The sequence below is a fragment of the Lates calcarifer genome, linkage group LG11 (genome assembly GCF_001640805.2).
Source record: "Lates calcarifer isolate ASB-BC8 linkage group LG11, TLL_Latcal_v3, whole genome shotgun sequence".
NCBI lineage: Eukaryota > Metazoa > Chordata > Actinopteri > Centropomidae > Lates > Lates calcarifer.
In genome coordinates, this window is record NC_066843.1 from 19,995,676 (window position 1) to 20,011,498 (window position 15,823).

General features: G+C 42.6%; 1 protein-coding gene across 1 annotated transcript in view; it reads right to left on the reverse strand.

The window, feature by feature from the left end:
* The window catches only part of hdac5 (histone deacetylase 5), a 40,282-nt gene that overhangs the window by 12,932 nt on the left and 11,527 nt on the right, over positions 1-15,823 (reverse strand). The window contains 19 exon segments of the mRNA XM_018698479.2: positions 1,887-1,974; positions 2,117-2,172; positions 2,262-2,369; positions 2,464-2,513; positions 2,985-3,105; positions 3,699-3,832; positions 5,101-5,119; positions 5,121-5,213; positions 7,560-7,755; positions 7,851-7,969; positions 8,042-8,235; positions 8,372-8,485; positions 8,585-8,696; positions 9,708-9,824; positions 12,121-12,230; positions 12,358-12,489; positions 13,506-13,639; positions 15,417-15,522; positions 15,647-15,791. Of these exon segments, the coding sequence (XP_018553995.1) occupies positions 1,887-1,974; positions 2,117-2,172; positions 2,262-2,369; positions 2,464-2,513; positions 2,985-3,105; positions 3,699-3,832; positions 5,101-5,119; positions 5,121-5,213; positions 7,560-7,755; positions 7,851-7,969; positions 8,042-8,235; positions 8,372-8,485; positions 8,585-8,696; positions 9,708-9,824; positions 12,121-12,230; positions 12,358-12,489; positions 13,506-13,639; positions 15,417-15,522; positions 15,647-15,791 (2,148 nt within the window).

The window sequence follows — 15,823 nt, forward strand, 5'->3', positions numbered from 1 at the left end:
ACATGTTTAAATAGCTATTAATGGCAAGTTTCCACATCTATGACTTGTTTGATTTGTAATTAGTGTGTTTATGCAGCTTCAGTGGTCACAGAAGCAAACGCTCGGGTGAGGGAGGAGTTCTGAGAAGCAATGGAGAGGGACTTTCGGTTAGCCCAAAGGAAGTTCTGGCAAACAGTCCAACGACTCAGGAAGGGAAAGCAGGGCCTGGCTCAGGATGTGTTCGCTCCTGAATCCGAATACATCCTCCATGGAGAAGGCAGAATCTGATGACTCGGGGGAAGCCTCTTTGGCAGAGGTTGCTGAGCTAGTCAAGAAGCTGCCTAGTGGCAAGGCGCCAGGTAAGGACGAGATTCACCCTGAGTGTCATGTGGAGGTCGGGGGCAGTACCTTGTGGAGTGGCAGACCGGGGTGGTGGTCCCCAGTTTTAAAAAGCAGCACTGTGCCCCAACTATTGGGGTATAACACTGCTCAGCCTCCCTGGGAAAGTTTACTCCAAGGTGCTGGAAAGGAGGCTCTTGACCAACTGTTGAAGCCTCGGACTCAGGTGGAGTAATGCAGATTCTGTCTTGACCATGGCACAGTGGACCAGCTTTTTACCCTCTCAGGAGTGCTGCAGGAATTATAGGAATTAGAAATTAGGAATAAGGCCATCTAGTCTACATGTGTTATGTGGACTTGGAGAGGGCTTATGGGGTATCAGGGGCCACTGATGCAAGCCACCCGGTTCTTCATTCTCAGCACAGTCAAACACGTCTCCACTGTGTGTTGGACTGCACAGTTGAGGTGAGGAGAGTGTCCAAATTGGGGACCTAAGAACTGTGTGTCTGCTTTTTGCAGATGATATTGTACCCTAAGTGAGGGAGTTTAAGTATCTTTGGGTCTTGTTCACTAGACAGGGTAGGATGGAGCGGGAGATCGACAGACGGATTGGTGCGGCATCAGCAGTAATGCAAATGCTGCACTAGACTGTTGTGGTGAAGAGGGAGCTGAGCCAGAGCAAAGCTCTGAATTTACCAGTCGATCTTCATTCCAACCCTCACCTATGGTCAATAGACCTGGGTGGTGACAGAAAGAACGAGAGGGCAGATACAAGTGGCCAAAATGAGTTTCCTACGAAGGGTGTCTGTGGCTCAGCCTTAGAGATAGGGTGAGGAACACAGACATCTGAAGGAAGCTCGGAGTAGAGCCACTGTTCCTTCGTGTTGAAAGGAGCAACTTGAGGTGGTTTAGGCATCTGGTCAAGATGCCTCCGGGGCACTTTCCTTTGGAAGCACGTTCAACTGGGAGGAGGCCCCAGGGTAGACCCAGAACTCACTGGAGAGATTATATATCTCATCCCTCCTGGAAGCGCCTTGGAATCCCCCAGGAGGAGCTGGATAATGTTGCTAGGGAGAGGGATATCAGGAATACCCTGCTTATCCTGTTGCCAAACCTGGATATGCGGAAGAAAATGGATGGATGGATAGTGTGTGTATAAATAGTAAATGAGTTTCTTAGCTCTCGAGCTACCCTTGCACATTTCATCAAGGGCTGCAGTGGATACTAAGCCATGGGGAAAGCAAAACAACTGTCAAAGGTCCTGTGAGAAAAGCTGAATTTTATAAATCTGAATATAAAAATATATCCAAAGTGTTTGATCTAATTAATAATGTTCACACTCTGATAAAGTGGAAAATTAGGGGCCACTGCCAGGAAAACTACTCAAAATGCAAAGAAAAACCTACGAGCAAGTTTGGTTGAAATGTACGTTTCTCTGCAAAAAAAAGTGGTGTGGCTGTTTGAAGACACACAATAAGGAGGTACTTGAAAAAAATGGGCTGCATGGTCCAACTACCATAAAAAAAACAACTATTACTAACGATGGTATGATTATCAATACTACTCACCCAATCCACAATGAGGATCTTGCCCACTCCCAATTTCTGTTGTAGCAGCTTGGCAGTGATAGCTACTGAATTGAAGAAACAAAAGCCCCTGTTGACACACACACACACACACACATGCAGGACACACACATATGTACATACAAAAAAAGGGTACAGACTGTTAGTCATCGCCAAGATGTGAAGTAGAAAAATATCTAGTTGTGTAACGATAATGTTGTGGGTGTACTTACATGGCAGTGGATTCCTCAGCATGGTGACCTGGAGGACGCACCACTGCGAAGCCATTCTGGTGCAAAAACAAAGACAGAGTCGAGGACAGGTAAGACAACTATTTTCAGAAGCGTGTGCCCACTTGTGAGTATTTCTGTGTGTTACCTTCAGCTCCCCTGCTGCCACCCTGAAGGCCAGCTCGATGACCGAGCCGACTGCCATGCGGACCGCTGCTGACGAGTGCATCTCATTCCACACTGTGTCACTGTCCACCTGCATAGAGCAACATAGAACTCAGTCCAAGGCTTAAAACTCTGAATAATGGTATGTAAGACAGAGAAACAGGTGGATTGCTAGAAAGTCTCACCCCGATTCCTCCACACGGAAGAACAGCATACATCTTCTGACTGATTGGACCTGAAACAACCAATCAGTGGCGGTTACAGGTATCATAGTGTGTGAGCATCAGGATACATAACAGAGGAGCCACACAGAGTTTATAGTAGAATTTACACACTAAAAAAATACCTATATAGGTTTAGTTATTGCCATAAAACATAGATTTAAAAAATGCATTTAATTTGTTTCTATCTTTTCATACATACACACAGCAAAACTAGCTGCAATCAAGATGAGTGTGAAGAAAGCAAAAAACCTTGCGAGGAGAATGCAAAAGCTGGTATGTGGCGTTAATAAATAGAACAATGCAGTTCATTTGTTGAAATTAAGAATAATAGTATTTTATCACATTATCATTAAAACTTTTGTAACAAAAATACCCTGCAGTGTTATGGTATTAGCCTATAGCCTACCACTTCAGACAGACAGACAGACAGACAGATGGACAGACGGACAGACAGACGGACAGACAGACAGACAGACAGCTACCTAGCAATTTCTTGTGGTCCAGTTTGTGTCGATTGAGTGGACTGGTTCCATACAGCAGTGTGTGAAACTCTGAATGAACAGACTGGATCTCATCCAGAGACGCTTTACGCCCACGAATCCTCTGCTCACACACAGACAGAGAAACAGACTGAGTAAGGTTTTTGCATTTTTAATTTGCACATTAGAAAAAAATATTACATGATGAATATTCAGCAATTACCTTATGTCAACTACCTATTGGTAAAATAAAGCTTTTATACATGAAATGGAAAATGCTACTTGAATGCATTCATGCAGAGATGATGTATTTAAGGGTGATGGAAACATATTTACAGTAACTGATGATAATAAACTGCCATGAAGGGTTTAACGCCTCATACTTTCTCTGGGAGGTGAATGTTAGCGGTGTGTAGCTGTGCATGCTAGGATAGCTTGCAGTTGTGCAGCAACCGTGAAAATACAGCAGTGGGTGTACCTCTACTGTGAGCACCTCCACAGTGAGGACAAGCATGTGTGTGTGTGTGTGTGTCATAGGCTACTTCTGGGGACAAAAGACCACTTAACTGGGGATTAATGATGTCTCCAGTTAAGGAAAAGCTGATTTTTGGGTCAGTGGTTAAGGTTAGGTTTAGGTTAAGTCAACAGGAAATGAATACAAGTCTACGTAATGTCCCCAAAAGTGAAGAAGATCAATGTGTATGTGTGTGTGTGTACCTCACAGCGGCCCAGCAGGCCCGTCTCCTGCAGTCTGGACCAGATGCTCTGCACTCTTCCAGCATGCTCTGGGTGGATGTGAGCGTTGCCACACACACACTGATGCTTCAACATCAGACTGTCATATACAAGCCCTAGAGTAACAGAGAGAGAGAGGGACAGATGTAAATTTCATCTATCCTCAAATAAAAGTCAGTGCTTCAACAATGCTGAGGTGTGGTATTTACAAATGTGCACCAAAGGAGGAGGCATAAAAAATAGCAAAAAAAAAAAAACAACAACAACAACAAAAAAACAGAACTGAAGTCCCTCTGTGTGGAGTTGCATGTTCTCCTCACTTTTACATGGGGTACCCTTCCGGATACTGCAGTGTCCTCCCACAGTCTGAAGACATGCAGGTTAGGTTAACTGGCAACTTTAAACTGACAATGAATGGTTATTTGTCATTTTTAGCTGGGATTGGTTGAAGGATAAGATGGCAAGATGCCGGTAGCCACACACACACACACACACACACACACACACACACACACACAGATATCTATTTATCTAGCGATCAATATACATATATATGTGTGTGTGTGTATATATACACTGTTGCCCACAAAGCTTTTTTCAGGCACATTCCTCTTTTTATTCCTATTTATACACATCAGTAATCACCTTTGACCAGGTGCAATGATTACATACTGAGTCCCATTTACCAATTTTGTTTTGAGAAGATATACACTTTATCTATCAAGAATAAATCACACCGTCACAATCATTTCATGAGAAGAAGAGGACATGTCAAAACAGGAGGTTTGCAGCATCAATATGCAGCTGACAAATGTGCAGGAATTATACGATGCAATCATTTCAACATGGACCACAATCTCAAAGGAAAGTTTCCAACATTTGGTGGAATTCATGCCACATAGAGTTGAGGCTGTTTTGGGAGCAAAGGGAGGCTCTATCCAGTATGTGTATGTGTATCTTCCTTGACTATTTCAGCCAAATATATTTTCAAACAGAGGCTAAGTATTTGATCCACTCTCCTTTAATGATGTGGAGCGAATGTTAATAACAATTCCTGCAGATGTCTTACAATAAAATCATTTTAGTGAAGTAAAGTCATGCTGTCCCCTGAACCCCTGAGGGACAGCATGACCTTCCATTAGTTTCCATTATTTGGTATTAACAACAACAGAACATACTTGAACATAATCAAATATTATAAACAGGGAACTCTACTTTATGATGTTTCCTTCAGTTCACTTAGTTCATCTGAATTATCAGCCAACAGAGTCAGCTCTCTGTTGCTAAGCAACAAGCACTGTCGCTAACAGTGGGCAGACTGACACCACTGATGTCAAACTCTAATCCAATCACAAACCACATGTGCACACACACAAAAACTGACCAGTAGTAAAGAGGTGCTTTGATGGGATTGACAGTAGCTGCAGGGGAGGACTGGGCTCGTCCCAGAGGTCTGTGGGGCAGTGACGACTGGAACACACCCAACTGCTGCAAGGCCTGACGGGGAGGGGAAGAGAGACACAGGAGGAGAGAAAGTTAGGATTCAAAGCAGAAGGATGAATCAGCGATCGGTCCATTCACTGCAATGATGGAGTGCGAGTGTTTGTGCATAAAACAGGACAGACTGCTTAACACCAACACTGCTCCTGTCTCTCTCCCTGTCATCACACCCACACACACTGAAAGTATTAGAATTCTAAATACTGTATCATTCATAGAAATCTGTGTTACACTCCAGAGTATTAAACATGCTATATGAATTAAGAATTAAATAGGCTCAAATTGATTGATTGATTAAAAAGGTGCTACTCCATTTTTTATAATGATGGCAACGTCTAATTGCCAATGACAATGTTGTCTCAGTCTTGTACTTTTGACACTTTGATTGACTGTCCTGAAATTTCACTGATCACCAACCTCCACAGAGTGTGTGTGGGAGGTTTTTTAAGGTTTCTGTAAGCACTGCAGACACACATGTTCTGTAGTGTCTATATATAGGGAGTGTTGCTGTGCTCCCTGCTGCAAACTGGGTGACTCATCATGTGTGGGTGGACACTAAAACACACACTTGTAGGTATACAGACATAGCAGAACACACACACACACACACACACACACAGCGGTGAGTCCAGTGGTTGAGTCACCAGCTGGTGATGTCACTGTAACGTCAACAATTGTGTATGAGGGGTGTGAAGTCTTTTTGGCTGAGGCACACACACACACACACACACACACACACACACACACACACACACACACACACACATCTATATACAGTGTATGGAGATGGAGAGAAAAGCAGAAAGAGAGAGACTGAGAGAGAGATATTCAAATGAACTGTGATCGTACATTTTAGACTCATTCATTCAATCCTCCCCTTGAAAAAAAGCTGCTATTTCCACAAGCACAAACACCACCCACAGAGAACACAGATCAGAGGTGTTTATTGGGTGTGATGAGGCAGAAGAAAACAGATCACTACAAAAAACTGTGGTTAGGACTGGGAGGCAATATATATCACTCCTACTGATGTTAAAAGGGTTCTGACACACAGAGCTAAACTCAAGGAACTAGCATCAACAAAGGCCATCAGCTGCATTCCCTCACAGTTAAATGTTAAATTTAGAAACACATATAATCAAATTTTGGTAAATTACATGCATGTACTTATCATTGAGAGCAGGTAAGTTATGTAACAAGCTCACCAAAGCATAATGTGTTGTTGTCTGAGGGAGCAGAACAATAACAGAAAAACTCGAAATGAATACTCAAGAGTGATGCACAAATGCACTGCAGCTCAGGATTTCTATGTGTGAAAACTACTGCGCAAAGGTGAAAAACACCTGAAGCCATCTCAGGTTTAGACTGAAGTAACAGACCAACTGTTAGCAGCGATGAGTCAGATAGCTAAAACACAGCAACATCTGCAACACAGCAAACAAAGTGAGACAGAAAACAGCAGGAGGCTGGCTGATGATGCATTTGTGTGATTCATTCCTCTGTGGGATGATGCTACGTAACCAAAACGTCCTGGGTCTAAGACTGACTTGGGACCTTAAAGCAGTGTTTCCAAACTTCTTACTATGTCCGATGCTCCCCCACATCAGATGAGATGTGATTTTAAAGTGTACGTTAAGTAACACTACGTAATCATTTCAAATCTTTATCCGAAGTCTTCCAACTGCAGAAACATTACATTTTTCCTTTCGTTTGACATTTATAACATTTATCTATTACTTCTGACTAGTTACTCCAACTTCTCTGCTAGCTTGCTAACTCGTGTCATGCACTCTCAATAGAAATATGTGGCTTTCATGTGTTACAGGCTGACTCAGGTTTGTGGGAATAGTGTACTCTACAGCCTACAGTATGGGGGCGACTGTGGCTCAAGAGGTAGAGCCAGTTGTCCACAAATATTAAGGTTGGTGGTTCGATTGGCTCCAACGGTCCCTGTATCGAAGTGTCCTTGGGCAAGATAGTGAATCCTGAGTTGTCCCTGAGGACTGTGAATGTGAATGTGTGAGACATAGAGGCGCTGTGTAAAGTGCAGTTCAATCTGTTCCATTTAGTCTAAGTTAGAAGCTAACTGATTACTGTGACAAGACATTTACACACAATCATATTTGAATGCTTGTGTTTCTCATAAATATGTTGTCTGGATGTAAATTATGATTTCTATTTTTTTGAACTACTTTACGATTTTTCCATATCTCCTCTCTGTCATGGAAGATAAAGTGATGTGGTGAGTATGAGGAGCTGCTGAGAAACACTGTGATTTTTTTGGTGCAAAATGGCAGACTGCAGCAGTCTTGACCGAGAGTAGCATTATGTGTAAACACAAACCTGTGTGTAGCTCCCCCTCTCCTCGTCATCGCCCTCCCTCAGCTGGATGACGTCTTCATCCTCTTCCTCCTCGTCCAGCTCACTCTCGGTACTCTCCCCTTTCACATGCATGCCCCCACACTCCTCCTCACCCTTCAGGCGCACACCAAGGCGCTCAGAGGGGGGTGTGCTGTCGTCAGAACCCTCCTTCTGAAGCCTGATTGGTAAAAGTAATAAGAACAGACTTACAAACAACATTGAGGTGTTTATGATTACATATATAGAAAAAGACAATCAGTCATCAATACACACCTGTGAGGGCCCAGCCCTCTGTCATCCTCCTGCATGTCATTGGTCTCTGTTAGCTCCTCTTCTGTCTCCTCTGGGTGGGTGGGTGGCGGCCTGGGAAGATCAGTTCCCTTCGATAGCATCTACACACACAAGGTAACGTTAGCATATGAATGTGTGTGTACTTGTAAATGTATACGAGTGAACATGTTTACCTTGTAGTGTTTCTCCAGGAAGTGCTGGTGTTGCTGTTGAACCACCAGCTGCTGCAGGGCCTGGGGGGACTGTGGCAAAGGTGCACTCTGGGTACGAGCCAGTGGTCGATGGCGAGGCAGTTTGTTGACTGCCCGCATACCACTAGACACACCTCTCTCTGCTGTAACCAGCGGTGACTGGTTGTACATGGGGACTGCGTGGGTTGAAGGTCATAGCAAAAACACAATGAGTTGGGCACTATGGGTGGACACTGACTTCAATGTTAGCAATGAACTTCAGTGTACTGTACATGTATGTGTGTGTGTGTGTGTGTGTGTGTGTGTATGTACCGGCTAGCATAGCAGTCTGTTGTCTGGCCTGCTCCAGTAGTAGTACATGTTGCAATAATGAGGAATGGGCAGAATGAGAGCTGGGTGGCGGAGTCTCCACATCGTGCCCCACCCCTACAGACAAACCTATTTTAATGTTGTGGCTCTTCTGTGTATAACACTATAAAATACCAATTTCAATTGCATTAAATTATGTACTATCGTAAAGCTCACCTGCAGGTAGAGAGGATGTGGAGAGAAACTTCCCCGTCAGAGCTCCGCCACCTCGCAGAGATTGGATGGCTTGACGCTCCGCCTCTTGCTGGGTAGACATTTTCTGAGGGGCCTGTGTGAGGGAGGGGCGTCACCATGGGCTACCACAGGATACACAATCTCTTGTGTGCCAATTTTTACATTTGCCAAAGTGGAAACTACAGGTCATGTGACATTCTTGGTTCTAGGTTCTAAAACTCAGTCATCATAAAACAAACAAGGGAAATAAGTGTAGAGTAACTTTCCACAGCATTCTTCCATTCATCCAATACACGGAGTATACAGTATCCTGGAAGAGTATTATGAAGATATTATGTATGTGTCATTAGTATGTGCGGGAATGACACTAATTTATATGCATTACAGGCACCTGACAGATTCACAAGGTCAGAGATTACAGCTGTAAGATGGGAACCGCTGAATGTTTGCTAAAACCCCCATCCCCCGAGCAATGATTTCCAACTGTACAATCCAGTTAGAGTGCCCAGCTGACTAGCTTATTTTCCACTGTAGTAGGTGTTATTTCCAAGGCCAAGGGACATATCATTAACTAACTACATTAGCTTGTGCAGTTACAGGTAAAAAGGACTGGAACATCCCCTCTGTGGCAGCAAAGATGCAATAATATCAGCATGGACAGTAATGTTTATCGCTCTGTCCTGTTAATTATTAGGACTGGGCAGTTTGCACTTCAGCATTTCTAGGCAAACTTGCATTATATTGCTTTTAATTGGCAAAAGACATTGGTTATTCATCATTCTCAAATCCTTTCTCTTGTAAAAGTAAAGCATACTGGTTTGAAAATACAAACAGTAAAGTGTAAGTGTAGCCACTGTGTTGCTTGTCCAAGTACATTTTTCTGTAAGCATCCAAAAAATCCAGTCATGATAGAACAAATACTAATTTTAATTATATTTTTAATATAAAATACTGCACCATAATACTAGAACTAACTGGATTTACAACTGCAGTGCTGCTCCTTGTTTTTTGTTTACTACTACTGTCAACTCTTTTACACGGGTCTAAAGTTTAAAACAAATCAAGTTTTTGTGTATGTTTTTGCGTGTGTGTGGAGTTGACCAACCGTGATGTGTGTGTTAGCAGGGAGCCCCAGGGAAATATTTGGCAAGGAGGGTGAGGTATAGAGACTCAGAGGACTCAATGTCCCATCAGCCCCCAGGGTTTGATGGAGAGATCGCAGCTGCAGACAGACAGACACAAGAGCAGACTGGTTAGTTTAGGCGTCTTGTTCTGTTGAATCTTACTAGTAGTTGAGTGGGTGGTCTGATGGTTACCATGTAGATTCATCAGGTTGCTATGGTAACCATTGTTTTTAACATTTACTGTAAGCACTGACTAACAGCATCTTTCTCAAATCTAGTAACTTCACTCTCAGAACCCTCGCTACATTGAAGTAGCTCTGCCTGCCTGTGTGCATATTTAATAACTATCTAATATCCCTATGTCAAACACATCTGCCAGTAACCAAAATTGTCCAGCTGTTTCATTCCACTTCATGTTTACACTCCACTTCAGACTTTCACACACACTCCACTCTGCATCAACACACTGCTGCATTCAGGTCTTTCAGGTCTGATCAAAGCAGTGCAGTAGGTCTTCTTCAGACAGTTGTCTCAGAACCTCTGTTGTTCTTTTCTTATCTTCTGACACAGACTCAGATTCGATCTTAGGAAGTCACATGGTGCCAGATCAAGTGAACAGGGAGGGTCATCAAGCACTGGGATTTGTTTTTGGGCCAGAGACTGCTTTACCGAGAGCACAGTGTGAACTGGCGCGCAGAAGTTTTGGAACAACTTTGGCCCACACTTTTGTCATGTTCAAACTGTCTCTTTATCAGTGGAGACCACTTCTGTCTTATACTGAGTCCTCGATCATTTCAAACGATTTGTTCAATTTGTTGAATGTTTTCAGAAGTTTTTGATGTGCACAGGCGCCCAGAATGTTCACCGTCTTGGACATCCTTTGTGCCGTTCAAACACACATGCAGGTAACATGCAGTGTTCCCCATACACCTCATTTATGTACGAAAAGAATCATCTGCTGTTTTGTTCAGTTTCACCAAAAAATTCAAGTTAATGCATTGCTCAACTTTTAAGCTAATCATTGTCCACCGTCTTAGCAAAAACACGTGCACTTCAATCAGCAGCTAGCAGTGAACTAAAGACGTCACTTATTGGAAACTTACAGCAGTTGTGCGTGAATATATATATATCAATGAATATATCAATGTAAAAAAAAGTGAGGGGGCTGAATACTTTCTGAATGCACATGTCATCAGTTTACCTTCAATCAAAAAACCAAACCTCGATCCTGTTGAACTTAATAACTTCCTACAATTTTAATTTATCCACAGATCCCAAAGTTGCCTTCTCACGTCATATTCCTTTTCTAGAGCACAACATTTTGTCAAATTACAAACCTACACAGACATATGGTCCACCACCATATGTCTGTGTAGGTTCTCAGTCATAAAATAGTGAGTCAGCTCTGCTAAGGCTAAACTTAAGCCACAATAATACTTCCTTGCAAACGCGCATACAGATAGCTGTGGACACCATTGATGTGTAGTTGTTCTTATTATACTCGTATTATACTGAGCACTACATTTTAGGTCTCTTCTAAGGATATCAAATGCTGAATGGCCAAAACTTTTTTTCCAGTTTTCCTGAGCCTTAGTTTTCAAATGTCCATAAAGATACAAATCTGTTGTAAAAATAACACTCTTTTGTACAGTGGCACTCAATGCTCAGAGCAATGCAGCTTAATAATAACAATAATAAAAAACGGGCAAATGGACAGAAGATAAGCAAATGAAGAGAGCATCTCCGCCAATGTGACGACACAGACAACATGAGAATGTGCTGCAAAAACAGAAACACGACTAAATACAGAAACCCACTGTAAAAAACTGAAAACACAACCAAATATAAAACACACTGCAAAAACAGAAACCATAACCAAACCTACTAAAAACACAACCAGATACCAAATTTACCACAAAAACAGAAAATACAACCATTATAGATGTCACTACAAATACAGAAACACATAGCAAAAACTGAAAGCACAACCAAATACAGGATTGCTGCAAGTCGCAATGAACACAACAAAAAAGAGACTCAGGTCTCAGATCTTTACTCCACTCTGTCAGGTCTTCCTCATCTATCACCACTATTAAATCCTGTCACCTTTTGAAAACTAGCTTGATTATTAATGTAATATAAAATTGCTTCAATTTTGTCAGTTGTTTGCCTATTATTTTCTGTTCTGTTTTGGCGTATTTTAAATTTCTCTGGAAAGCACGTTGGTCAACACTACAAATAAACTGACTTGACTTTTCTTAAACAACAATGAACTGTAGGTGGCAAGCTCGAGCTGTGTGAACAGTATGAATGGATGACTGTGAAAATGAAACCAACCCATGTGCTACATGAATCTTATTTTAGAATAAAATTTGTGTGCGGTTGTGTGTATACCTCAGTCTGTATGTTAGGGACCGATCCTGTGTTGCCATTGGCAATAGCTGTGTTGGAACTGTTGGGACTGCTGGGACCTGAACCTGGAGCACTATTACAGAGAGAGGAGACTGGACGAGAGACACAAACAACACACAGAAAGAGAGAAAATAATTCATGCTCAAGTTAATAAATAAAACATCAATTGAATAATTTAGTCTATGTCTTAAATGCCTTTGTTTGTGTATGTGTGTTCACCTGATATCTCTATGGCTCTCTTTTTAAAGGTGCTGATGACAGTTCCATCCTTCCTGCGGAGAAGTGGAGAGCTCCGCCTCTCTGCCACCTTTTGCTTCAACCGTGAACGCACCTTAAGGTTTGGCTCTGAGACTGGATGAGACGCAGAGAGACAGTGAGAGAGAGAGGGAAAAAAATCAGTGATCACTTGAACCCTACTGTGTTATATTACAGTCTGTTTTTAATATAGGTGAGAAAAGTACACATTTTATGTCAGTTTAGTTGCTTGGATGAATTGATTATTTTGCCTTTTTGAACTTTTAATAATATATAATGTCTATATATGCATTTATATATCTATTGTGTTATACGTTTCATTGTGACGTGCAGTGTTTGGTTGGCAGAGTTTTTAATGGGTTTATATTAAGGTGCCTGGTAATCTGCCAGCAGGAGACTACTGCCACACTTACAATTACATTTTGGCTGGCTGCACATTCTGGCTGGCTAGTTTGATTGCTGGATGAGCATCTACAGTAGGTGTATTTTAAGGAAGCTTTGGTCTAAATGTCAAGGTGAGGAGCAAGGAGCAGGAAGTATCTGAATCCAGGAAAACCTGGAATGTTATGTCACTGCTTACTCTTTCACAGTGTGGCATCAGGGCAGCAACTGACAGACCTGACTGACAAACACTTGGACATGAAGGGACTGTGCACAAGTGGTGTAAATGTTAACATTTTAAACGCATGTTATAAATCTATCCATTTTCATCAGCGTGTGTAAGTGCTGCAACAACTGCAATGTAAGGACAGAACCAGGTCCACACCCTTACCTCTGACCACACATGGACATGGTCAGAGAAAATGCTTTCACATGGTGTCAGATATGTCTGAAACTGTGTTTGTGCGTGTTTTATCTCTAGGTTTGGGCTACCTCTTCACTGGTGAGTCAGACTGAGTCATCAAAGCAGACACACATATCCACACACACACATACACAGCTAAACACACCACACTCCGCACTCTACCTCCGCATAGTCTTTCGTCAAACTACTATTACATGGAAAGTGACAAATCTCACACTCTCTCTCACACACACACACACACACACACACACACACACATCCTCCCTCTGTCTATATGCGCCTCTCTGCCTCAGTCTGTGCCTCCTACCCGTCTTGCGGAGCGGGAAATCGTCTTTGCTCTCATAGTTCCCCAGCAGCGGGGGCAGTTTATAGGAGGGAGGAGTTCCTGGGGTGTTGCTCTGCGGCGGAGAACTCTGCTCCAGGGAGGTGTGCTGGGCTCCCCTGCAGACACACAAACACATGGAGAAAGCCAGTTAGCTGGTCGGCTGGTAAAACAGTTTCACAATGTTATGTGATGAAGTGTTGCACTGAAAGGGCATTTTCTGTCAATCTGCTTGGTGTACTTCTGCTTCACTTAGTCACTGCCTACATTTCCTAGAACGCCTTTTCTGTTACTGAGAGAGTGGAAATCATTTCTGTGCCCCCTCTTCAGTTGATTTCTTCCCGTATTACCACAGAACAATGCTGAAAGATGGATTTAGGAAAAGTCTTCTCAAGGACTGATGGTGAAACTTTTCCAAGTGCTGCTGGAGCTGCTGAAATGAACTGAACATGACATCATACCATCCATTCCCAGGTTTCATCCTGCATTTGGCATGAAAAATAGATAAGAGTGCTGGTCAGATTATTACTGTGGTGGTTCAAGGGCCTGTTTATTTTGTATGTTTGTTCTTCTTTAGCCCTGCATCGGAGGGAGGAAAGAATGTTTGTTTATAGATTGTTCCAACATGAGATTAATCTCCTGAACGACCTAACATTGTCATACTCACAGTGTTTCTGTCAAATGTCATCTGGATTTGAATGCAGGGTTCCAGACTAACTTTTTCCACTAATAGCACTGGTGCTCAAAAACTAGGAGCACCACTGAAATCAACATTCAGTGCAAACTCAGTCATATTTTTTCTATCTTAACTGTATTACTGATAAATGCTCTGACATTTGGTGAGAGGTGGGGTACACCGCGGACAGATCGCCGGTCTATAACAGTGCTGACATATAGAGATAAACAACCATTCACGCTCACATTCACACCTATGGGCCTTTTCTGTTTTGAAGTCACCACTTAATGTAACCTGCATGTCTTTTTGACTGTGGGAGGAAGCTGGAGTACCCAGAGAGAATCCACGCAGGAACAGGGAGAACATGCAGACTCCACACAGAAAAGCCTCGGATGAACGGCGGTCGATCCGCAGAACCTTCTTGTGAGGCGACAGTGCTAACCACTGTACCAAAGTCTCGCCCGCAGCACAACCATAACTGATAAAACAGAAAATCAGTGTGGCGAGCAATGTTGATATTAACCCATAGGAACCCAAAAGAACCCATGGTGACTCAGGTGTCACCAGGTGTTACCAACTCTTTAAATGTTGTGGAAAGTTCCTAATTGACTTTCAACTTATAAAGTCCCCAAGAAAAAATAAAAAAAAACTTAAGAGATGTGTTACATGTGGTCCATTTTGTCAGTTTTATATTACAAATAATTTATAAAGCAATGTATAGAAACACTGGACCAACAGAGAACAGGGGCATATTTGCATGTAGCACTGGTGCTCACAGTGGTAAAATTTAGTTGCACTGCAAAAAATCCAAAAAAAATGGCCACAAAAGACGACTAACTGGTCGCAGCCTGGAGTCCTTAAATGATTTTTTGGAATTTGTGAAGGCTGCCTGTTCAAGCTGAGATGAGATCAAGTTACTTTTTAAAAAGGAAGAGTCTTTGTGCATGTTTTCTCTTGTGCTGCTGTAGCCCTTGATAATCTCAAGACATTCACTGAAGACTTGTGCGACACTGAAAGTGATACTAACGTGATGCTTATTCAGACATGTCACTAACATTTTACACAGCGCATGTCTTAAAGGAGGTCATTACTGATCAATTTAACCACAGAAAGACAAAGAGAGACTTTTGACCAATATAAATTATTTCTGTTTAAAACCACAGAGAGAGACCAACCACTTTGACCCATTTCAATTTGCTGACAAATGTCACAAGCCTTACCAGCACTTTGGGGAGAAGGAATGGTTCAGTCCACCAGGACCAGGCTCTTTCTTGCTGAGCAGGAACTCCTGGAGCTTCAGCTTCACCTCAGTACTGGCAATGGCACCTTCCAAAACACACACACACACACACATGCAGACAGCAATCAGGACACACTACACATGCTTGCAGACACAGAGCAAACCTGTGGACAGCATAGTAGTGATATCAGTAGCAGCAGGATAACCTACTCTCTTTGCCTTTCTCCTTGTTCCTCAGCAGCAGCAACTGTTGCTCCAGTCTCTGTTTCTCCTGCTCTTCATGTCTTTGTTGCTCTAGTTTCCTCTTCTGTTCTAGCTCCTGTTGCCGCTTTGCTGCCAGAAGCTCCTGTTGTTGCTTACACACACACACACACACACACACACACA